At 39.9% G+C, this 26484-nt stretch overlaps 1 protein-coding gene across 1 annotated transcript; it reads right to left on the bottom strand.

Annotated features, from left to right (window-relative positions):
• Positions 1 to 2383: 2383 nt before the first annotated feature.
• Positions 2384 to 20114, bottom strand: LOC150087555 (transmembrane protein 14C-like). The gene is made up of 3 exons (XM_090372534.1): positions 19866 to 20114; positions 12231 to 12332; positions 2384 to 2508 (listed from the first exon to the last, which is right to left on the bottom strand). The coding sequence occupies exons 1-3, from the start codon at positions 19939 to 19941 to the stop codon at positions 2384 to 2386; spliced, it is 303 nt and encodes a 100-aa protein (XP_090228660.1). The 5' UTR covers positions 19942 to 20114.
• Between the last annotated feature and the right edge of the window lie 6370 nt (positions 20115 to 26484).

The following is a 26484-nucleotide window of genomic DNA, read 5'->3' on the forward strand; positions in this document are numbered from 1 at the left end:
ACTACTCCATATCTCCCTATCCACTCCCACTCAATTATGTTAATTTTCCTCAATCTCCCTCAACTTTTCCCTTCATCAGCCTCTTTCCCTCAACTTTTCCCTTCATCAGCCTCTTACCTCACAACAGATCCAATTCAATTTCTCTTCAGCCTTCTGATTATTTCATTCAAACATCTCTTTCAGCCACCATTCTCAAAACCTCATTTCTCACTTTATCAACCCATCCTATCTTATCTTTTCCATCCTCCTCCATGTTCGTATCTCAAAATGTCCCAATTTTCTAATATCTTCCATTCTTATTGTCCATGTCTCTGCTCCAGAAAGTACCACACTCCATACAAAACATCATACCAATCTTTTCTTTAAACTAATTCCTAACTTCTACATAATATTCTCCTTTGCTTCTCATTAGCTTTTTATCCATTGCTGTTCTCATTTCTCTGCCTATCTTTGCTTCTTCTACCATTAGAAGAAGCAAAGTATAGGCCTTTTGGCTTCCCAAAAACCTATACTTGCTCACCTGTTCCATTCTCTAACTCCTCCTATTTCAATATTTGACTCGCATCTTTCTCTTCCCACTCTCATAACCTTTGTCTACTCGACATTTATTCTCAATGCAAACCTATCACAACTTTCCTTTATCCCGTTAACCAATTTCTGCAATCCTTCCTCAGAATCTGCCACCTTGACGCATTATCTGCAAATCTAACTCTCAATAACCTTTTCTCCACCTTCACCTCCTACAATTCTCCATCATCAATATTTCTCTTTAACCATCTCTTCTATGTATACATTAAATAAAATTGGTGACAGATAACAACCCCTATCGGTTCTAAGAGTGAAGTGGGAACTTACCGGCCAGTCAGTCTAACTTCAGTATTAGGTAAAATCGTGGACACAATGATCAAGGGTGGAATTCAGGATCATTTGGACAGAAATGGAATTTTGAAGGATATTCAGCATGGTTTTATAAATGGAAAATCATGTTTAACTAATCTGATTAGCTATTTTGACAGGGTCACTCAAGAGCCGGACTTAGGGAATAATTTCGACATAGTTTATTTGGATTTCAGCAAAGCATTTGCTCAGTCCCACATGAGCAGTTACCCTATAAGCTGGAGCAGGTTGGAATCACAAGAAAATTCCTTAGATGGATAGCTGGATAGCTTCAGGGAAGGAGGCTGTGATAAATGGTTATTCCTCAGATTGAGTTGATGTAAGAAGTGGGGTTCCCCAAGGATCAGTATTAGGACCACTGTTGTCTTTGATTTTCATAAATGACATTGATGAAGGGATAGAGGGCGTGATGTCTAAATTTGCAGATAACGTAAAGATTGGTAGAGTAGTTAATGATCACCGCCAAACAGAGCTTCTTCAGAGTGACCTAGACAGACTTCAGGGATGGTCAGAAAAATGTCAGCTATGCTTTAATTCAGCAAAATGTCAAGTATTACACCTGAGGAACAGTAACCCCAAAATAACTTATACACTTGGTGGAGTTGAACTAAAGCCGGTAGTGGAGGAAAGGGACTTGGGTGTTATGATATAGTCAGACATGAAGTTCTCCAAGGATTGTAGACAAGCTGCAAGAAAGGCCCACAGTGTCCTATCAATTTGTCAAACAATTGCTAGTAGAAATAAGGATGTTATAGTCCCACTATATAAGGTTTATAAGGCCACCCTTGGAATATTGTGTTCACGTATGGAGACTGCACCTAAAGAAAGACATTGTGCTTCTTGAAAGGGTCCAAAGACGGGTAACTCACCTGGTGAGATTGGCAAAAAGTTGTCCATATAAGGACAGACTTTGAATATGTGGGTTGCAGAGCTTGGAAACTAGGCACCATAGAGGAGACTTGAATGAGGTGTTTAAGGCTCTGAGAGGCATAAGCAAAATGAATGAGGATGAAATTTCAAGTTACAGGGGGAGATGTTTAGGCTGGATTGCAGGAAGTTTTATTTTAGCCAGCAAGTTATACAGGTTATCTATTTCCTTTTCTCTTATTATTATTTTATTTTTTTTTTTTTAATTTTCTTCTTCTTATTATTTTATTTATTCTTTTTTTTTATTATTATTATTATTTTATTTTTTTAATTTTTTTTGGCTGGTGCAGTATAAGCCATGCCGACCGGGCTAGCCGAGTGGGTAAAGTACCTGCCCGGCAACCCAAAGGTCGCGGGTTCGATTCCCGCCTCGGGCTTGGATCAAAGTACTGCAAAAACCTTGGGAGGTGCAATATGGCCACAGAAGCCGATGCGCCAATAACTACCAAATCAAAAAAAAAAAAAAAAATCAGTATAAGCCATAGGCTTCCTTGCACCATGTGGCCATTGCTAATACTAGTACCTCTTCCTGTCTCTACACTTACAGCATTACCTTGCCCTACTCTATTACTTTTTGTCCCCAATGTAATCTACTAATTATTCTTCTGTCGTTTCCTATTCCTGCCTTTTCCAATATATTCAATAATTTAACAAAGTCTACCTGATTAAAAACCTTTGCAAAATCTATAAAATATAATATATACATATTTTTTTCACTTCCAGATGTCTTTCTGTCGGCATTCTCATCATGCCTATTGCATCCCTTGTTCCCACCCCCCCACCTGAAAACGGAACTGTCCTCTTCCCACATTTTCCTCCATCCTTCTATTTAATATTCTTAACATCACCTTTGTCACAGGCAGTACCAAATTTATAATTATAAAATCTCTGCATTTTACTGCATGACTTTTCTTTTATACTGATGTCATTACTGTGGTCTTGAAATCTATGTTAATGCTAATTATTAACATAATTCTGTTAATTGTCTTAAGTTCACTTCCCTTAGTAATAATCTTATAAACTTTCTAATATTGCATCAATATACCTTATTTACTTTAATGCTGTGATTACCTCTTGCTCCATTATGATGCCCCAAGCTGTCCTGATTCATTATTTCTACAATATCAATTTTTTCCCACATAATTCCCATATATTCCAATCATTTCTCCCTTATTTCCTCTTATTTTCTTGGTACTTCGTATTCTTTACCTCTATAACACTCCAAGGGAAGGAATATATGTACTTTCCCCTCTTTCCTTTTTCCCAATGCTCGTATTCTTCATAGATTAAATCATATGGTTGAACTGTTGATGATCCTACTCAGGTAGCTAACAAAGTGAATGAGTATTTTGCATCGACATTTACACATGAGGAGTTATTCATGGAGTGGAATAGCAGAGGTGTATTAAACTATGGTAGCGAGTTAAATGATTTTTTAATAACTCTGAGCAGAGTGGAGGAAAAATTGTTGAAGATAAACATAAAAAAGGCACCTGGGAGGATAGGGAGCTTCCTTGAACTCAGGAGAAGTATCCATGGACTGGAGATGTGCAAATGTGACTCCAATTCACAAAGGAGGATCAAAGGGTGACACAAGTAATTACAGACCTGTTAGTTTAACTTCTGTTCTGAGGAAATTAATGGAGGCACTGGTTAAAGAATCACTGCAGGATCATCTAGACAACATTTCGGTTATAGTTTGAACACAGCATGGGTTTGTTAAGGGGAAATCTTGTCTGACCAATTTGATGTGGTCACAAAGGAACTGGATGCAAAAAATAATTTTGATATCGTATACTTGGATCTTACGAAAGCTTTTGATACCGTTGCACATGGAAGACTACTGTGCAAATTGGAGCAGTATGGCATTAAGGGATGGTTGAGTGGGAGAAGACAGAGGGAGGTAATCAATGGACAATGATCTTCATGGACTAATGTTATTAGTGGAGTTCCCCAGGGTTCAGTGTTGGGTCTATTGTCGTTTTCTGTATTCATTAAAGATACTGATTACAGCATATCAGGTGTAATGTCTACGTTTACAGATGATACGACGGCTGGCAGGGTTGTTAATGCAGTACACTACTGCAAGAGGATCTAGAAACATTGAGCAGATGGACTGAGAGGTGGCAACTGAGGTTTAACATTGAAAAATATAAAGTACTGCATATGGGTAGCAGTAACCCCAGAGTAACATATCAACTGTTGGTACTACGCTGACAATGGTAGAGAATGAAAAGGACCTGGGGGGTAATTAAGCAGTCAGATATAACGTTTTCTGAGCAGTGCAGACAGTATGCAAGAGTAGTTCATGGTGTCTTGTCAATGATATACAAGAATTTTTCTAGCAGGGATAAGGAGGTGATTATCCCCTTATATAAGGCAATGGTATTCTTCATACTGTTGAAGAAGGAGACAGCAGTCTCCAAAAGCTTCAGGTTTTATCGCTTTTAATCCAGTTTATTTTAGATAATTTTATTGCTTCGGTATTTTTAACTATATTTTTAATGTTTTTATCGTAGTTTATTTTATCGTAATTTATTGTAATATTTTAGTCTTCCGATAGTGTTTCCATTATATTTTATTTCTGTATATTTTATTTTTATAGTAAATTTTTAATTCCTTGGCTGGTGTTTGTCTTTAATTATTGCAGTTCTATCTTTCTGTGCCCCCTCTAATCCTTTTCAACTTTTAATTCCACATCCATTATTACAATATTGTAATCACAATATATGTCTGTTCCTGAGTATGTATGAGTGTTTTTGCACTGTTTCTGTATCTGTCCCAAACAAAGATATAATCCAGCTGAATTCTACTTCTGTCATCAGGCATTTTCCCTGTATATTTTTCCTTCCTTTATGCTGTCTAAACCAAGTATTGGCTACCATTATATCTTTCTGTTCACAAAACACCACCAACCTTTCCCCTCTCTGATTCTGCCTATGCAACCCATATTGTTCCACATATTTCCCCTGTCCTTCTCCAACCATTACAACTAAGTGCAAGAACAAGTGCATGTATACACGCATGTACACTAATGCTAGAAGTATAGTAAATAAAATTGATGAATTTGAAGTGCTGATCAAGACATCAAAGGCAGATGTTGAGATATCAGAGATGTGGTGTCACACAGATATAAGCAGTGCAGAATTGGAATTTGGGGAGTACAATGTGTACAGAAATAACAGATAGGGTAGGAAGGGAGGAGGGGTTATGCTGTTAGTTAAGAAACACAAAATCTAAGGAAGTGCATCCAGTTGACATCCAGTTGGACCGTGCAATGTTGAATCTGTTTGATGTGACATAAACACTGGGAAAGGGAAAATGAGAGTAGGAGTATGTTATAAGCCTAACGACTTTGATGAGTACAATGAACAGTTGTGCAGAGAAACAGAATGGGCCAGTAAATCAGAATGTCTTGTAATTGGGGATTTTAACTTTCCAGATATTGACTGGAACTTGTGGATTGGTAACTCGCATGCTAGCAAGACTTTTGTGGATTTATTGTAGGATTGTTTTCTACAGCAACATGTTCGAGGGGCAACCAGAGGGAGTAATACCCTTGATCTGATTATCAGCAGTGATTATTCATGCATTAAGAATTTGCAGATAAAGGAACCACTAGGTGACAGTGATCACAGTGTACTGTGGGATTTACTTAAAGATGTAACTACAATCAAGGGTAAAGGGAAGGGTTTTTGTTTTCATAAAGGTGACTAGTGGTCTCAGAAAGTTTTTAAATTCTATACATCTCAACTTATGATGTTACTAATGGTGAATTCTAAATGGAAAGCCTTCAGGGACATAATCTTGGAGGCTACTAGGCTTTTCATACCAACTAAGAAATACTGTCAAGGTTCAACCCTAAATGGATGTCGGATGAATTAATGAGGCTCGTGGCAGAAAAGAAAAATGCATGGGATGCATATAAATTATCAGGTGACACAGAAGCCTACAGAAGATATAAGCTAGTCTTGTAATCAAGTCACAAAGGAGGTTAAGCAGGCGAAGGCAGATTACAAGAAATCTTTGGCAAAGGATGCAAAGAGTTCTTTACTTAGGTAAACTCTAGAAGGAAGAGGATTAGCATTAGCATTAGCATTAGTAGAGGCATTTGATGCAAGAAAGCAAGCTTATGCAGCATCAGCCAAAAAAAAAAAAAAACCCACTTCCACTTCACCCCTCTGTTCGTTCAAAATACCTGTCCAGCTGAGCCTTAAACTTATTTAGGTTGTCAACCTCCACCACAAGGGATGGAAGTCTGTTCCACCAACCAACCACCCGCTGGCTAAAGGCAAATTTCCGCATGTCTATCCTACATCTGTCTTTCCTCAATTTGAATTTATGCCCTCTCAGGTGATTTTTCTGGGCTAGAGGAAAAATCCCATCAGCATTGAGCATGCTTAAACCATTCAAGGCTTTATACACCTCTATCAGATCACCTCGCTGGTGCCTAGTCTCCAGACACTGTAATTTGCAAAACTTAAGCCTTCCTTCGTAAGAGCACCCCTTTGTTCCATTCACTAATCTTGTTGCCCTTCTCTGTACTCGTTCCAGCAGCTCTACATCCTTCTTGAAATGAGGCCTCCAGACCTGTATACAGTACTCTAGGTGTGGCTTGACCATCGCCTTATACAATGGAATAATCACCTCCTTATCCCTGCTGGAAAAATTCCTGTATATCATTGACAATACTCCATGAGCTACTCTTGCAGCCCGTCTGCACTGCTCAGAGAACTTCATATCTGCCTGCACAACCACCCCCAAGTCCCTTTCATTCTCTACCACTGTCAGTGTAGTACCACAAAGTTGATACGTTGCTCTGGGGTTGCTGTTTCCCATGTGTAGTACTTTACATTTGTCAATGTTAAACTTTATTTGCCACCTCTCAGCCCATCTGCTCAACCTTTCCAAATCCTGTTGCAGCAGCATAGTGTCAGTAGTGTCCTTGACAACCCTGCCAACCTTTGTATAGTCTGCAAACTTGGACATTAAGCCAGATATACCATCATCAATATCATTTATAAATACAGAAAACAATAATGGACCCAACACTGAGCCCTGAGGGACTCCACTAATAACATCAGTCCACGATGAGCAGTGTCCATTGATTACCACTCTCTGTCTTCTCCCCCTCAACCACCCCTTTATCCATAGCAGCAATTTGCCTCCAATGTCACACTGCTCCAATTTGTGTAGCAGTCTTCCATGTGCAACAGTATCAAAAGCCTTTCTAAGATCCAAGTATATAATATCAAAGTTATTCCCTGCATCCAGTTCTTTTGTGACTGCATCATAGTATCCAATCAAGTTGGTCAGGCAAGACTTCCCCTTAACAAAACCATGCTGTGTCTGCGCTATAACTGAAGTCTTGTCTAAATGATCCTGCAGTGCTTCTTTAACCAGTGCCTCCATTAATTTTCCTGGAACAGAAGTTAAGCTCACAGGTCTATAATTACTTGTGTCAGCCTTTGATCCTCCTTTGTGAATTGGGGTCACATTTGCACATTTCCAGTCTATGGGTACCTCCCCTGAGTCCAAGGAAGCTCTCATAATTATGGCAAAGGGTTTGCTTACTTCCTTTGCTGCCTCCTTTAATATAACTGGATAGATCCCATCCACCCCCGGGTGCCTTTCTTGTGTTTATCTTCAACAGTTTCTCCTCCACTTTACTCCCAGTTATTTCAAGATTCTGTAGCTTACTGCTAGAATTGAATACACCTCTGGCATTCCCCTCGCTGAATAACTCCTCATGTGTGAATGTCGATGCAAAATATTCATTTAGTTTGTTAGCTACCTGAGCAGGATCATCGACACTTGACCCATCAATATCAAGTGGACCAATCTGATTCATCCCCTTCCTTCTAGAGTTTACATAAGTAAAAAACTCTTTGCTGTTTTTCTTTGCATCCCTTGCCAAGGATTTCTCGTAATCTGCCTTCGCCTGCCTAACCTCCTTTGTAACTTGGTTGCATATCAACTTGTATCTATCATAGGCTTCTGTGTCATGTGTTAATTTGTATGTATCCCATGCATTTTTCTTCTCTGCCATATGCCTCATTAGTTCATCTGACATCCATTTTGGCCTAAACCTTGAACAATATTTCTTAGTTGGTATGTAAAGCCTAGTAGCTTCCAAGATAAGTTCTTCGAATGCTTCCCATTTTGAATTTGCTGTTGGTAACATCATCAGTTGGTCCCACTGTATAGAATTTAAATACTGTCTCAGTCCATTGTAGTCGCCTTTACGGAAGCAATAACCCTTCCCTTTACCCCTAATGGTAGTTACCTCTTTGAGTAAATCCCACTTCAGCACACTGTGATCACTGCCACCTAGTGGTTCATTTATCTGCAGATTCTTAATGCATGAAGAATCACTGCTCATAATCAAATCAAGAGTATTACTCCCTCTAGTTGCCTCCCGAACATGCTGATGTAGAAAACAATCATCCAATAAATCCACAAAAGCCCTGCTAGTGTGTGAGTAACCAGCCCCCAAATTCCAGTCAATATCTGGGAAATTAAAATCTCCCATTATAAAACACTCTGATTTACTGGCTCACTCTATTTCCCTGTACAGTTCATTATTATACTCATCAGAGTCATTAGGCCTATAGCACACTCCTACTCTCAATTTTGATCTCCCAATATTTATGTCACACCAAACTGACTCCACACTGCACTGTCCAGCGATGTTGACTGGCTTCACTTCCTTGGTTTTTATGTGTTTCTTAACTAATAGCATAACCCCTCCCCCCTTCCTATCCTGTCTATCCTTTCTGTAGACGTTGTACTCCCCAAATTGCAGTTCTGCATCCCTTATATCTGTGTGACACCACGTCTCTGATATCCCAACAATATCTGCCTTCGATGTTTTGAGCAATACCTCAAATTCATCAAATTTATTTACTAAACTCCTAGCATTGGTGTACACGCAAGTATACCTGCACCTGTTTCTATTCTTAGCTACCCTAACACAACCCATGTGTTTACTTGTACCGCAATGGCTCCCAGCAGTCTCTGAAATAACATGCATCTTGTTTTTCAGGCTTCTGCTCATTCTAATAGAAGCAGTGCAAGAATCTCTTTCATAGGATGAATCTGATTGTTCCACTTAACATAGCTAGTTCGACTATTTATGATTCTGCTCAAGTAGCTGATAAACAATGAGTATTTTGCATCTACATTCACACATGAGTTATTCAAAGAGGGGAATGCCAGAAGTTTATCAAACTCTTAACAAGGAGATAAGTGATTTTGTAATAACTGAGAGCAAAGTGGAGGAGAAATTGTTGAAGTTAAACATAAAAAAGGCAACTGAGGCAGATGGAATCTATCCAGTTATAATGAAGGAGGCAGCAAGGGAAGTAAGCAAACCTTTAGCCATAATTAACGAGCGCATCCTTTGAGTCATGGGAGATCCCTATGGACTGGAGATGTGCAAATGTATCCCCAATTCGCAAAGGGGGTTCAAAGGGTGACACAAATAATTATAGAACTGTTAGTTTATCTTGTGTTCCAGGAAAAATAATGGAGTCACTGGCTAAAGAGATGATACAGGATCTCCTAGACAAGGAGATCCTGTATCAAGCAGTAATAGTTCAGACACAGCATGGGTTTGTTAAGGGGAAGTCTCGTCTAACCAATTTGAATGAATACTACAATGTGGTCACAAAAGAACTGAATGCAAAATATAATTTTGATATGCTATACTTGGATTTCAGGAAAGCTTTTGATACTGTTGCACATGGAAGACTGCTGTACAAATTGGAGCGGTATGGCATTAAGGGAAGTTACTTATATTAGAGTGGTAATAAATGGACACTGATCTACATGGACTAATATTATTAGCAGAGTCCCCCAGGGTTCAGTGCTGGGTCCATTGTTGTTTTGTGTATTTATCAATGATATCGATAAAGGTATATCATGCTTAATGTCCAAGTTTGCAGATGATACAAAGGTTGGCAGGGTTGTTAATGACAGTAAAGACAGCATGCTACTGCAATAGGATCTAGAAAAGTTAGGCAGATGGGCTGAGAAGTGGCAATTGAAGTTTAACATTGACAAATGCAAAGTACTCCATATGGGTAGCAGTAACTCAAGAGAAATGTACCAACTGTGTGGTACTACACTCAGGGAGGTGGAGAATGAAAAACACCTGGGGGTAACTGTGCAGTCAAACATGAAGTTCTCGGAGTAGTGCAGATGGGCTGCCAGAGCAGGACATGGAGTTTTGTCAATGATATATAGGAATTTTGCTAGCAGAGACAAGGAGGTGATTATCACTTTGTATAAGGCAAAGGTCAGGCCACACCTTGAGTACTGCATACAGGGCTAGAGGCCTCATTTTAGGGAGGATGTAGAGCTGCTGGAACGAGTACAGAGAAGGGCAACGAGATTGGTGAGAGGAACAAAGGGGTGCGCTTATGAAGAAAGGCTTAAGTTCAGCAAGTTGCAGCATCTGGAGACTAGGCACCTGCGAGTTGATCTGATCGAGGTGTATAAGACCTTGAATGGTTTGAGCAGGCTCAACGCTGACGGGATACTTGCATTTGCTCAGATTAAGAACCTGAGGGGGCATAGATTCAAATTGAGGAAGACAGTTGTATAACAGATGTGCAGAAGTTTGCCTTTAGCCAGCAGGTAGTTGATTGCTGGAACAGACTTCCATCTGTTGTTGTCGAAGTTGACAGCTTAAATAAATTTCAGGCTGAACTAGACAAACATCTGGAGTGACCAGATGGGTGAAATGGGAAGGGCTTTTTTTTTTTTTTTTTTTGGCTGATGCTGTGTAAGATTGCTTTCTTGCATCATATGCCTCAACTAATGCTAATACTAACTGATCACCCATTTATATCCTTCTTTGATTGCTTTGAAAGATGTATTCATTATAAAGAAATGCACAAAAGTCTATCACTTTAAAGTAATTGCTAAAATGATCTGTCCTTATTTCCAAAGAAAATCAAAACATGCTAAAAAATCAGATAGTTTAGTGAGAATAGCAGAGAGAACACAGTTGACAAGGATAGATATGTCTTATAGAAACAGAGTAGCTGACTGTATTTGGAAAGAAAAGAGAAATTTTTATGAGAGAGAACTTGCAGGAGCAGTGACGAGTATTAAAAATGGGAAGTACTGAATACGTTTTTACCTGATAGGAAATCAAAAGCAAAGGTATGTAGATCGACAATGACAGGTAACTTTGAAAAGGGTGAAGTTTTCTGAAACTATTTCTCATCAAGTGTAGAGGAACTCTTTTAAGACTGGCAAATCATACCATCATGATCATTCTCTAGCCTCTCCTTGACAATCAGACTCTTTTTACCCTACTCCAGTCACCAACCGAGAAAAAACTAACTGAGAAACTGAAGAAAGAGGTGCACCTGGCTATGACAGAATCACCTCTGCTGTTCTCAATGTACTTTTAATTCTGGACCCATTAAAACATTTTTAACCTTTTCTTTCAATCTAGAAGATATCCATATCAATTCAAGAAAACTGTCTTCATTTCAGTTCCCAAGGCTACCAACATGAGTTGTATTAACAACTTCCATCTAATTACCTTAATTTCAACCTCTGTAAAATTACTTGAAAAAATTCTTTACAGTAGAGTAATGTTATTTTTACAGAGCAACCAAGTAATTCATCCATAACAATATGCCTACAGCCCAAATATATCCACTGACCTAGCAACTGCTGATTTCTGTTCCCGAGTCATTGACAACCTAGAAGCAGGCTACTATATCATGGACTTGTTCCTTGATCTTTCAAAAGCCTTCAATTCTATCAATCAATGGCTGTTTCTATCTAAACTAACTAGACCAACTAGGTTTAAGAAGAAATGTGAACTAACTCTTGTGATTACCTAGCTGATCACTCTTTCATTGTCAAAATGAAACATGTCTTTTTCTACAGGAAACATTTAAAGGGGGTGTTCAAATAAAGCAGCCCAATTAACTAATACAGTTTCACATATCATATTCTGATCCCAGGCCACTTACTTGTCCATAGTATAAAATGCATAGTGAAAAGTGCATGCTACATCTCACAAAACTGAAATAAATTAAGCAAGTGAATTTCATGGCAGGTGGATTGGCCTATCAAGCCAAAACTATTACACACAAGTGTAGTGCCTTATGGTGGTTACTATATTAATAAAGGATCGTTATTATTACTCTTACATTATTATGAATTATTATAACGATAAAATGAATGAATGGCATGAATTATTATAACAATAAAAGGCATGAATTTTTTTAAATTAAAAAATCTGGAATTAGTTACCCATTAGGCAGCATCTCTTCAACATCCAACATTGTACTATGGCATATTCAGAATCAATTCTTTCAATTATCTAAATCAGTCAATATATTTATTTAAGCAACAATAAAAAAAAACTGCATACTTACCCAAAGATAAATGGTAATCATTTGGATTATTTGATGTCTGATATGTACCATAAAACATAAGCGAACCAAAAATCAAACCTGCAGCTAAGGAAGGAACACTTCCTATTAAAAAAAAAAAAAGTTAATTTTGAAATTACTAATATCAGATATACTAATGAACACTATGTCTACATCTTATTTCAACAAAATAAAAAACTTTCTGAATACTTTGGATGGAAAAAAAGTTAGAAGTGTCTGCCATCTCATAGCATTGCATACATTACATTTCAGGAGTATTCCATTATGGAAAAAAAAAAGCCTCTGTATTATGTTTCTGAAGTGTTTACAAATTCTGAGAATTAGAAATGATGTCCTCAATTTATAGTAATGTTTCTGGGGGGGGGGGGGGACTGAGGCTTCAGAATTTAAATCTGACCTACAATCTTTCCAGGGATAAACAAAACATATATTGAAAAAATTTAATTTGATACTGATCAGACACTGGGAATAGAGTTGTTACATGTGGATGTAAGACAATAGGTGCTTTACACATTTCTAAGCATGCCCAACAACGTACATATTAGCTAGTCCTTCAGCCACTATCTGGAATACAGATTGTGGCTTCCCATCTGTACTTCAAAGAACTGAAGTCTCAGCAGCAACAGAAGAGCTTTTGGCTTGCCGAACAAAAAGACCAAAAATCAAAAATTTTATCTTGGTGGCCTGGACATGTTATTTGCACTTTTCAACTCAAACAAGTCAGTCTTAGGCTAGTCCTGAAGTATATCAGCTAGGTTTATAGAGCATCAGCCAAAAAAACAAAAACAAAAAAAAAAAAAAATAATAATTTGACTAGTTCCATCCTTAAATTTATTATTATTAGTAGTGACAACGATGCAAGTAAGCAAGCTTATACAGCATCAACCAAAAAAAACCTTCCCAATATCACCTATCCATCACCTCTAATAGTTTGTCTAGTTACTCCTTGAATTCATTCAAATTATCCACTTCAACAACACCAGATAGAAGGTTGTTCCAACAATCAACTACCATTGGCTGAAGGCAAATTTCTGCACACTGATCTTGCAAATATTCTTCCTACATCTGAATTTATGTCCCATCGTGTACGTAGTTAAAGAGGAAAGATTCCCATCAGCACTGAGCTTAGTCAATCTATTTAAAGCCCTAAACACCTGAATCAAAACTCCTCCCAAGTGCCTAGTCTCCAAGAATTGAGGTTTGCAGAACTAAAGCATTTCCTGGTAAGAGCACCTTTTGTTCCCATCACTAATCGCAATGCTCTTGTCTGTACCATTCATTCAAACTACCCACTTCCAAAACACCAGATGAAAATTTAAAGGGCAATGAGGTAAATTTTGGATGAAAACATGTTTATTATTATTTTTATTTAATTATATTATTTTTGATGGAAGATGCTACATAAACTTTGAAATCCTTGCATTATTATGCCATTTTAGTATTATCTCTTAAGAGATGCTGAAAGCATTTGCCACCAGTATCCAAGGGTGTCACCTAAAGGGGATTCAAAAGGTGACACAAGTAACTATAGACCTGTTAATTTAACTTGTGTTCCAGGGAAAATAATAGAATCACTGGTTAAAAAAGCATTACAGGATTAGGTAGACAAGACTGCAGTAAGAGTTAAGACACAGCATGGGTTCGTTAAAGGGAAGTCTTGTCTGACCAATTTGATTGGATACTATGATGTGGCCACAAAGGAACTGAATGCCAAAAATAATTTTGATATCATATACTTGGATTTCAGAAAAGCTTTTGATCTGTTGCACATGGAAGACTGTTGTACAAATTGGAGAGGTATGGCATTAGGGGTAAGTTGATACACAGTGGATAAAAGGATGGTCGAGTGAGAGACAACAGAGAGTGGTAATCAATGGACACTGCTCTTCGTGGTCAAAAGTTATTAGTGGAGTTCCCCAGGGTTCGGTGTTGGGCCCATTGTTGTTTTGTATATTTATCAATGATATCAATGAAGGTATATCAGGTTTAATGTCAAAGTTTTCAGATGATACAAAGAGTGGCAGGGTTGTTAACAACAGTAAAGACAGTATGCTACTCCAACTGGATCTAGATAAGTTGGGCAAATTGGCTGAGAAGTGGCAACTGAAGTTTAACATTGACAAATGCAAAGTACTACATATGGGAAGCAGTAACCCCAGAGTGACGTCTCAACTCTGTGGTACTACACTCACAGTGGTAGAGAACGAAAAGAACCTGGGGGTAATTGTGCAGTCAAATATGAAGTTTGCTGAGCAGTGCAAATGGGCTGCCAGGGCAGGTCATGGAATGTTGTCAATAATATATAGGAATTTTGCTAGCAGGGACAGGGAGGTGATTATCCTGTTATATAAGGCAATGGCAGGCTACACCTAGAGTACTGTGTACAGGTCTGGAGGCCTCATTTTAGGAAGGATGTACAGTTGCTAGAACGAGTACAAAGAAGGGGAACAAGATTGGTGAGGGGAACAAAGGGGTCATCTTACCAAGAAAGGCTTAAGTTCTGCAAATTGCAGTGCCTGGAGAGTAGGCACCTGCAAGGTGATCTGATTGAGATGTATAAGGCCTTGAATGGGATGAGCAAGCTGGATGCTGATCAAATTCTTCCTCTTGCTCAGATTAAGTACTTGAGGGGGCATAGATTCAAACTGGGGAAAGATAATTGTATCATAGATGTGTGGAAATTTGCCTTTAGCCAGTGGGTAGTTGATTGGTAGAACAGACTTCCATCTTTTGTTGTGAAGTTGATAGCCTAAATAAATTTAAGGCTGAGCTAGACAGGCATTTGGAACGAATGGAGGGGTAAAAATGGGAGAGGGTTTTTTTTTTTTTTTTTGGCTGATGCTGCATAAGCTTGCTTTCTTGCATCACATGCCTCTACTAATGCCTAATTATGGGATACCAACAGCCTAACCCTGTTGAGAGACATGGAATAACCCATGAAATTTATTTTCTGCAGGATGGAGCACCTGCGCATCATGAATCTGTAGTTCGAAAATTATCTCAGCCACATTTTCTCTAACCATTGTATTGGCAGATCTTTGCCAACACTGATGTGGACAGTGCACAATCCCAACCTGACCACTAGTAATAATAACCTGTGGGAGCATGTCAAAGCCAAGGTTGTGGAATATCACATAGCACTTCTTGATGAACTGAAAAAAATGAATTTAGGATGCATTCGCCAATGATTACACACACTGTTGTGTTGGTTTCAACACTGTACATGGAGAATTATCTTATGCCATGACAACAGCAGATGTCATAGAGATGTACATGATGCCAAAACCACATGATATTGTTGTACTGTTGTAGTAAGTAAATCAGCGCAAAAAAAAAAAAAATTTCACACATCCATTCCCTCTAAACGTTTGCCTTGAATTTATTTAAGCTATCAACTTCCACAACAACAGATGGAAGTTTGTTCCAGCAATCAACTACCCGCTGGCTAAAGGCAAATTTCCACACATCTATTCTATAACTATCTTTCCTCAATTTGAATTTATGGCCCCTCAGGTTCGTAATCTGAGAAGGAGCAAGAATCCCATCAGAATTGAGCCTGCTCAACCCATTCAAGGCCTCATACACCTCAATCAGATACACCTCAATCAATGATATAACCCATGAAATTTATTTTCTGCAGGATGGAGCACCTGCACATCATGAATCTGAAGTTCGAAAATTATCTCAGCCACATTTTCTCTAACCATTGTATTGGCAGATCTTTGCCAATACTGATGTGGACAGTGCACAATCCCAACCTGACCACTTGTAATAATAACATGCAGGTTATTATTACCTTGCAGGTGCCTATTCCCTAGATGCTGCAATTTGCAGAACTTTAGCCTTTCTTCATAAGACCACCCTTTGGTTCCCCTCACCAATCTTGTTGCCCTTCTCTGTACTTGTACGCAGTACTCAAGACGTGGCCAGCCCATTTCCTTATACAAAGGAATAATCACCTCCTTTTCCCAACTAGCAAAATTCTGAATATCATTAACAATACCACATGACCTGCTCTGGCAGCCTGTCTGCACTGCTCAGAAAATTCCACATCTGACTCCACAATTACACCCAGGTCTTTTTCATTTTCTATCGCCCTAAGTGTAGTACCACACAGATGGCACGTTTCTCTGAAGATACTTCTACCCATATGCAGTACTTTGCATTTGACAATGTTCAACTTCAGTTGCCACTTCTCAGCCCATCTGGCCAAATGTTCTAGATCCTGTTGCAGTAGTACACTGCCATTACTGTCATTAACAACCCTGCCAACCTTTTTATCATCTGCAAACTTTGACATTAAGCATGATACACCTTTATCAATATCATTGATAAATATACAAAACAACAGTGGTCCCAACACCGAACCCTGGGGGACTCCACTAATAACATTAGTGCATGAAGAGCAGTGCCCACTGATTACCACTCTGTCTTCTCTCACTCAACCATCCTTTTATCCTTTGTAGCAACTTAGGGGAGGTACCCATAGACTGGAGATGTGCAAATGTGATCCCAATTCACAAAGGAGGATCAAAAGCTGACACAAGTAATTATAGATCTGTGAGTTTAACTTCTGTTCCAGGAAAATTAATTGAGGCACTGGTTAAAGAAGCACTGCAGGATCATCCAGACAAGACTTCAGTTACAGCTCGGACACAACATGGTTTTTTTAAGGGAGAGTCTTGCCTCACCAATTTGATTGGATACTATGATGTAGTCACAAAAGAACTGGATGCAGGGAATAACTTTGATATTATATATTTGAATCTTAGAAAGGCTTTTGATACTGTTGCACATGGGAGACTGCTGCACAAATTGGAGCAGCGTGGCACTGGAGGCAAATTGCTGCTATGGATAAAGGGATGGTTGAGGGGGAGAAGACAGAGTAGTAATCAATGGACACTGCTCATTGTGAACTAATGTTATTAGTGGAGTCCCTCAGGGTTCAGTGTTGGGTCCATTACTGTTTTCTGTATTTATAAATGATACTGATGATGGTATATCAAGCTTAATGTCCAAGTTTGCAGACGATACAAAGATTGGCAGGGTTGTTAAGGACACTACTGATGCAATGCTGCTGCTGCAACAGGACCTGGAAAGGTTGAGCAGATGGGCTGAGAGGTGGCAAATGAAGTTTAACATTGACAAATGTAAAGTACTACATATGGGAAACAGCAACCCCAGAGCAACATACCAACTCTATGGCACTACACTGACAGTGGTAGAGAATGTAAAGGACCTGGGGTAATTGTGCAGGCAGATATGAAGTTCTCTGAGCAGTGCAGGCGGGCTGCAAGAGTAGCTCATGGTGTCTTGTCAATAATAAACAGGAATTTTTCTAGCAGGGATAAGGAGATGATAATTCCCTTATATAAGGCAATGGTCAGGCTACACCTTGAGTACTGTATACAGGTCTGTAGGCTGCTGGGATGAGTACAGAGAAGGGCAACAAGATTAGTGAATGGAACAAAGGGTTGGTCTTACGAAGAAAGACTTAACTTTTGCAAATTACAGTGTCTGGAGACTAGGCACCGGCGAGGTGATCTGATAGAGGTGTATAAAGCCTTGAATGGTTTGAGCATACTCAATGCCGATGGGATTCTTCCTCATGCTCAGAATAATCACCTGAGAGGGCATAAATTCAGATTGAGGAAAGACAGATGTAGTATAGATGTGCGGAAGTTTGCCTTTAGCCAGCGGGTAGTTGGTTGTTGGAAGAGACTTCCATCCCTTGTTGTGGAAATTGATAGCCTAAATAAATTTAAGGCTCAGCTGGACAGGTATTTCGAACGAATGGAGGGGTGAAATGGAAGTGTTTTTTTTTTTTTTTTTCTGATGCTGATAAGCTTGCTTTCTTGCATCACATGCCTCTACTAATGCTAAACTTACTCATAATACCATACTGATACAATGTGTACAGTAGTCTACCATGTGCAACAGCATCAAAAGCTTTCCTGAAATCCAAGTATATGATATCAAAATTATTTTTTGCATCCAGTTCCTTTGTCACCACATCATAATATCCAATCAAAGTTGTCAGACAAACCCACACTGTGTCTGAATTATTACTGCAATCTTGTCTAGATGATCCTGCAGTGCATCTTTAACCAGTGACTCGATTATTTTTCCCAGAACAGAAGTTAAACTAACAGGTCTGTAATTACTCGTGTCACCCTTAGATACCCCTTTGTGAATTGGGGATACATTTGCACATCTCAGGGGCTTCCCCTGAGTCCAAGGATGCTTTGATAATTACGGCTAAGGGTTTGCTTACTTCCTTTGCCACCTCCTTTAATGTATAGCAGAAGCTAGTGTATTTTGTGCAATGTTCTGGGACTTATGAAACACCCTGTAGTTCTTTCTTGAATTTGCCTACTTCCATAAAACATATGGAAATTGGTGCCAACAATCAACTGACCACTGGCTGAAGGCAAATCTCTGCACATCTATCCTGCAACCATCCTGAATTTGAATTTATGCTCCCATGTACATAGCCTGAACAAGAGGAAGAATACTATAAGCATTGAGCTTGCTCAATCCATTCTCACCTCGATGGTATTCCTCAGTCTTTCTAGAATCTTTTGAAGACTATTTAGCACCTATTATTGAGAGTTCATAGGCACTCAAAGTCTCTTGTTATGATAACTCTTCATTCCTGAATGTCTTTCTTCATTAAATTTGTAGTTTTGTATATAATTCCACTGCAATGAGATTCCTGTAGGTTTTGTCATAGCAGAACCTGTTCGAGTCTATTTTGAAGTCCCTAAAGAGCTCCAGAGTATCAGCAGGAAACAGCTACCTTAATCTCTCCGTGTTATTGAGAGCACTATGAAGACTACAAGGGTAGTTGAGCCTGGCATCAGGGCAAGTCCCGACCACAAGGTTTTCAATTTGAGGAGCATCCAAACTCCCAATCAGAAGTTCTGCCAGAGTGGAGATACTACGTAAAGTGACCATCTGAATCCATGGAGCTATTCTCAAGTTTGCACGTAATATGGCCTTAAATGGAACACTCCATCACCACCACAGAGGCAGCAGTGTTCAAGGTTGTTGTTTTCATACTTCTACATGTAAGTGGCATATTGTTCTTTGGTTATTCCTGCCTTGCATAATGGTATTGAATATAACAGGAAGTGTCTTCATAGCTGAAAATTGACATACCCCATAATAAGCAGTCAAAAGTTTTAATTAGGGGAAAAACGCTTGATTTTTTTTTTTTATTATTATTTATGTAAGTTCAGAGCCAGCTTTATACATACCCAGTATATTGCCGGATTAGTTCTAGGCAAAAACTGTTTCAATTAAAGCGATTTTTAATAAGAAAACTTTCCTGATTGACCGAGTGATCCCCTAACCTCACCCTTAATTAGAAAATTACACTACATAATTTCTGAAACAGCTGAATTTCTCACTTTTATGTTACGCAGCACAACACATTTCTTAAGAATTTAAAAAATAGCTGTTTCACTACACGAACAGATAAAAACATATATTAAGAAATTTTCTTAAGAAAAGTGTGCATTCCCACACATTTCAATCTTCTCACAACATTGCGTAAACTTCTTACAACCCCAAAACATTGTCGTAATACATTACATTTTCGTGCATTACACTTACCTGATTTTACATAACCAAAAATGCCACCACATGTTAATATTATTGCATAGGCAGCTGAGATTACATCAACAGCCATTATCTGCAGTTCCAAAGAATATAATTTCAGAGCAAATTAAAGTTATAAATTATGAAACTATCCGCAATTACCAACTTACAAGGCCTTTTCTGGCACGCGCGTTATACTCATAAAACGCCCACCGTACGTAGCGACAGGCCTTTCGTGAATTGATCGATTCTCAGCGCCAAATCGTTGCCATCAAAAACGGAGTTCTCAACAGCAGTCCCCCACTGTTGACAGTAATAGTAACAGTAGGGTTTTAAGGGCACCAGCGACTAAGACCACATTACTCAGTGTATAGTGTCTGTAAATAGCGTGTCTTCTGTGGTCAATTTTCTGTTTACTGGACGAAAAACCCAAGATTCGGTAAGAAAAAAACAATGTATACCCTCGCTGACACCGACTAACTCAGCCACGTTGTGAACAAGGACCATAAAAATTCCTCACGTCATTGATGGGACTCGAATTCAAGTCTTTTCCACCCGGTGTGGGGAGGACGGCGGTTCAACGAATTGTGCTACGCACCAGAGACTGCTGACAGTAAACTCTGCAAGCATCAACACTTGACAATACACTGAAAGGATAGAATTCATGAGACACCTGATTCCCTGGCAACGTGACGCTATCACCTCTCTCGCTAGTGGACAAACCCACCGCTTGTCAGGTATATAGGTACACTGCATTCACGTAGACGGTAATTCGATGTCAGTATGGTAAACATCGTGAGTTAACGACGTTTATCCCGACTTTGAAAGAGTGATGATAGTGAGTGCCCTGGTAAATCTATCGCGGAGGTGGTACAGCAATTGCACTATTCCCGTTCGACAGTATTGGGAATACGCCATTTCCAGAATAACATCTCATCGTGGACAGCACTCAGTGTTCAGTGCGTTGAAAGTCAAACGGTACCAGGGGTTTCTCCCATCACCGCGAGTTGACATTGTCGTGTGATACAGTACACTGTAAATGCCAGAGATTTAAAAGTACTGTATATGGATATTGTACAGTGTAGTATTGTGTACCGTTGTTCATCTGGTCATTTAGCCGGTGAGCCCCTAATGGGACCCAACATTGACCACATTTCACGCCGTTGAGGCAGACCAGGTACACCAGCACATAATTTGAACTCTGGCAGGCCCTGCCACCTAATTTCCTGGGATTTCAATGGCAAGGGCTAAAAAAAAAAAATAATAATAATAAATAGATAAATAAAATAAAACGAATAAATAAATTAAAAAAAAAAATATATATATATATATATCGACTCTGTAGGCATTATACGCAGAAAGGTGTATAAGGCCGAAAAATTGGGCGAACAGAATTTTAGTACTTTTAAGTTTCGACTGTGTGGGGCATACACTGTGAGAAGTAGACACGATGGGTGGGGAGACTGCAGACTGGGGGATATAAGTTGGGCAGCACTGTAGGCGGAGAAAGATGATGGATGAACGTCTCTCTCGCGTTGTTTAAGCCAACCGGAGAGCGACAGTGGCACAAATCACCTCACTGCCGACTTCAAACAGGGAGGTATCGGAAACGTCTTAACCAAGACCATCAGGCGATCATTAGCAGCAGCAGGTTATCGGAGCTGCCGACCCACCAGAGTCCCATCGCTAACACTACGACACAGGACTCTACACATCAACAGGGGAAAGAACATCGGCACTGGACCTTGGATGATTGGAAACGATTCTCCTGGTCTGATGAGTCCTGTTTCCAGTTATTTTGACCGGGCGAGAGGGTGCGTTTCTGGCGGAAACCGCGGGAAGCTATGCACCGTCACGTCAACAAGGAACAGTTCAGGCAATTGGACAGTCGGTAATGGTCTGGGGCATATTCAACTGGCACAAGTTGGGGCCCCCTAGTACGTCTAAACGGATCTCTGAACGGTGCAGGTTACGTTTACATCTTTGCAGACCATCTGTATCTCTTCGTGGTCATCGTGCACGCATAGGGCAATGGACTCTTCCAGCAGACCAATGCGCCTCCCCACAGAGCCGTGGTGACTAGAACATGGTTCGAAGAGCATTTCACAGATTTTACCTCATGGAATGGCTTCCCCATGACATAACCCTATGGAGCATCTTTGGGATGCTGTGGAAAGGTCCGTTCGAGCTTTGGATCCTCCATCCAGGAATGCGATGGAATTATGGACAGTGGTCGAGCAAGCATGAGTGAAAATACCTACGGAACGCTTTCATGAACTAGCGAACTCAATGCCTCGGTTTGTGACTGCCTTTATCCGGGCGAGAGGCTGGTCTACCCGTTACTAGGTAGGCATCCCGTGATTTCTGTCCACTCAATCCACATTCAATCAAGGATGGCAAACCAGATTGCAGTTAAAAAAATTGCCCTTGGCTGTCCTCAACAACTCACCCTACTGTCACCCCACTCTCAAGTTTTTCGTAGTATTTATGCCCATTCTTTCCCATCATACATCTATAATAAATGGTCCAGACACATTATTATGACCTAGTATGACCATTATTATGACACATTATTATGATGTAGTATCCAGAATATGCATTTGTCACAGCATGCACAGCAACCAGCCGCAGTGGGATAGGACTCAATAAGTCCGCGGAAAGTTACTGTGACCATGCAAACTGCATTGCACCACGGAGTTTCTCTAAGTTGCTTGGTGGAGGATCCATCCGTCTGATTTGTCGATCGAAGTGGTCCCATAGATTTTTAATTGGGTTAAGATCCGAAGAATTCAATGGCCAAGGGAGTAGCTTGAAGTCTTCGTCGTGCTCCTCAAACCACTCACCGACAATTCTGGTGATATGGCATGGCGCATTGTCTTGCTGATAGATACAATCGCCCTCAGGGAACACGGTCACATGTACGGGTGTACCTGATAGGCGACGTCCATTTGCGTTCAGGGTGCCCTACAGAGGTATTAGGACGCAAGCCATGCAATGAAAACATTCCCTAGACCATAACGCCGCCCTCACCAACCAGCCTGCCTTCTGTCAACAATCGTGTCACTGTGTCTATTCTCGGAGGTTTTTTATTTTAATTTAGATAAAGAGTTTTTGTGGATTTTACTTACGATAGGTAAAACCGTTATTTTTGTTCGATTTTTGTAGCCATTGTTTTTGTATACAGGGAATTCAAAGTTTTTGTAGGGAATTCAAATTTTTTAATTGAGGTAGCTCTAACGCATAATTATATAGTAATACGCTTCACTGTTTCTATTTCATAGTTTCTATTCAAATACTATTGATATTTAATTTATTGATTTTATTAATTTGAACTACCATGCCCCGAACTAGAGCAGCAAAGCAACGGGCACAAAGTGGCAGGAGTGTTGTGACTCGGGGGAGAACTGAGGGGGGCGATTCTCCAACGCGTCACAGCCTAAAAAAATGTGCAACTTGTAAAATGTTTGCCGAACTCTCTGGAACGGAACATGATATTGCCATGGGGGATGTCTTTGTGTGTGCGCGATGTAAGGAGTGTAAGGAAATCAGGCGACAACTCAGCGTTGTTATGGGCCTATATGAGAGTTTGAAGGACAGGGTGGATGCCCTCGAAGGAAATAAATTGAGGGGCCCATCAAGCTCTCAGCTGCCCACATCAACGCCAGAGCTTGCACTTGGTCATCACGCAACACAGCGGCAACCCCCAAGGCAGAATGCGCTGGTCCCACAGGAACTATTAGTTGTTGGTGACTCTATTGTCAGGGAAACGGGGAACATGCTATGTAAAAAGGATAGGTGGAACAGGACCAGGGTATGTCTGCCAGGGGCAAAGGTTGATGACGTTGTAGAGCGGATATCATCTTTCAAGGGCACAAAAGGTGATATAGTTGTACACGTTGGCACTAATGATATTAAGAGTAGGAGACCGGCAGAATTACTCAACAAATACAGGTCACTGTTGAAAAAAAGCCGAGAATTAGGGTTAAATTTGAAAGTGTCTGCAATTCTGCCCAGACACGATAGGAGGAGTATATGATGAGAGCCTTGTCGATCAATTCGGCCCTGGAGGGATTGTGCAAGGCTCAAGGGGTAGAATTTTTTTCAGCCTGGACTGTACTTGTTAACAGGAGAGATTGCTTCTACAGGGATGGGATACACTTAAATAGAAAGGGTGCAAGAATATTTGCTGATGCTATCGAGGCAGTGTTAGGTGGGTCGGAAAACTGCTAGCTTGGGGGGATACAAAGACTAATAGTTTAACAGTAACCGCAGGCAGAGGTGAAGGTGATTCTTGCACAACTTCTATTAGAATAAGAAGCGACCTGGAGCGAGGGGTGTTGGGGGTTTCAGGGACGGATGGCAGTCATCCTGGAATAGTTGGGTATATGGGATGTGTTAGGGTAACAAGGAAAAGGCATAGGAGCATGTATGCTTGCATGTATACCAATGCTAGAAGTATAGTAAATAAATTTGATGAATTTGAAGTGTTGGTCAAGACATCAAAGGCGGATATTGTTGGGATAGCAGAGACGTGGTGTCACAAAGATATAAGGAATGCAGAACTGGAATTTGGGGAGTACAATGTGTACAGAAAGGATAGACAGGACAGAAAGGGAGGAGGTGTTATGCTGTTAATTAAGAAAAACATAAAATCAAAAGAAGTGCATCCAGTTGATATAGATGGACAGTGCACTGTTGAGTCAGTTTGGTGTGACATAAGCACTGCAAAAGCAAAAATAAGAGTAGGAGTGTGTTATAGGCCTAATGACTCGAATGAGTACAATGAACAATTGTACAGAGAAATAGAGTGGGCCAGTAAATCAGAAAGTCTTATAATGGGGGATTTTAACTTCCCAGATATTGACTGGAACTTGTGGGTTGGTCACTCACACACTAGTCAGACTTTTGTGGATTTATTAGATGATTGTTTTCTGCAGCAGCATGTTCGAGAGGCAACCAGAGAAAGTAATACTCTTGATCTGGTTATCAGCAGTGATCATTCGTGTATTAAGAATTTGCAGATAAAGGAACCACTAGGTGGCAGTGATCACAGTGTGCTGAAGTGGGATTTACTCAAAGAGGTAACTACCGTCAGGGGTAAAGGAAAGGGTTTTTGCTTCCGTAAAGGGGAGTACAGTGGTCTCAGACAGTTTTTAAATTCTGTACAGTGGGATCGACTGACGATGTTACAAACAGTAAATTCTAAGTGGGAAGCATTCAAGGAATTAATCATGGAAGCTACTAGACTTTTCATACCGATGAAGAAATATTGTTCAAGGTTTAGGCCTAAATGGTTATCAAATGAACTAATGAGACTCGTGACAGAGAAGAAAAATGCATGGGATGCATATAAATTATCAGGCGACGCAGAAGCCTGTAGCAGATATAAGCTAGTCTGTAATCAGGTCACAAAGGAGGTTCGGCAGGCAAAGGCGGATTACGAGAAATCTTTGGCAAAAGATGCTAAGAAAAACAGCAAGGATTTCTTTACTTATATAAACTCTAAAAGGAAGGGGCTGAATATGATTGGTCCACTTGACATCGATGGTTCGACTGTTGATGATCCTGCTCAGATAGCAAACAAACTGAATGAGTATTTTGCATCTACATTCACACGTGAGGAATCATTACAGTTTGAAAATGGAAGAAGGTTATCAAATTGTAGCAGTGTGCTTAATGATTTTGTAATAACTGAGAGCAAAGTGGAGGAGAAATTGTTGAAGTTAAACATAAGAAAGGCACCTGGGGCGGATGGGATCTATCCAGTTATATTAAAGGAGGCGGCAAAGCAACTAAGCAAACCCTTAGCCATAATTATGAGAGCATCCTTGGATTCAGGGGAGGTTCCCACGGACTGGAGATGTGCAAATGTATCCCCAATTCACAAAGGAGGTTCGAAGGGTGACACGAATAATTACAGACCAGTTAGTTTAACTTCTGTTCCGGGTAAAATAATGGAGTCACTGGTTAAAGATGCATTGCAGGATCATCTAGACAAGACTGCAGCAATAATTCAGACACAGCATGGGTTTGTTAAGGGAAAGTCTTGTCTGACAAATTTGATAGAATATTATGATGTGGTTACAAAGGAACTGGATGCAAAAAATAATTTTGATATCATATATTTGGATTTCAGGAAAGCTTTTGACACTGTTGCGCATGGAAGACTACTGTACAAATTGGAGCAGAATGGTATTAAGGGTAAGTTGCTACAATGGATAAAAGGATGGTTAAGTGGGAGAAGACAGAGGGTGGTAATCAATGAGTGCTGCTCTTCTTGGACTAATGTTATTAGTGGAGTCCCACAGGGTTCGGTGTTGGGTCCACTGTTGTTTTGTATATTTATCAATGATATTGATGAAGGTATATCAGGCTTAATGTCGAAGTTTGCAGATGACACGAAGGTTCGCAGGGTTGTTAATGCAGTAATGGCAGTGTGCTACTGCAACAGGATCTACATAATTTGGGCAGATGGGCTAAGAAGTGGCAACTGAAGTTTAACCTTGACAAATGCAAAGTACTGCATATGGGTAGAAGTAACCCCAGAGAAACGTACCGACTGTGTGGTACTACACTTAAGGTGGTAGAAAATGAAAAAGACCTGGGAGTAATTGTGCAGTCAGATATGAAGTTT

The sequence above is a fragment of the Mastigoproctus giganteus genome, chromosome 4, assembly GCF_048544385.1.
Source record: "Mastigoproctus giganteus isolate SK-2022 chromosome 4, ASM4854438v1, whole genome shotgun sequence".
Lineage (NCBI taxonomy): Eukaryota > Metazoa > Arthropoda > Arachnida > Uropygi > Thelyphonidae > Mastigoproctus > Mastigoproctus giganteus.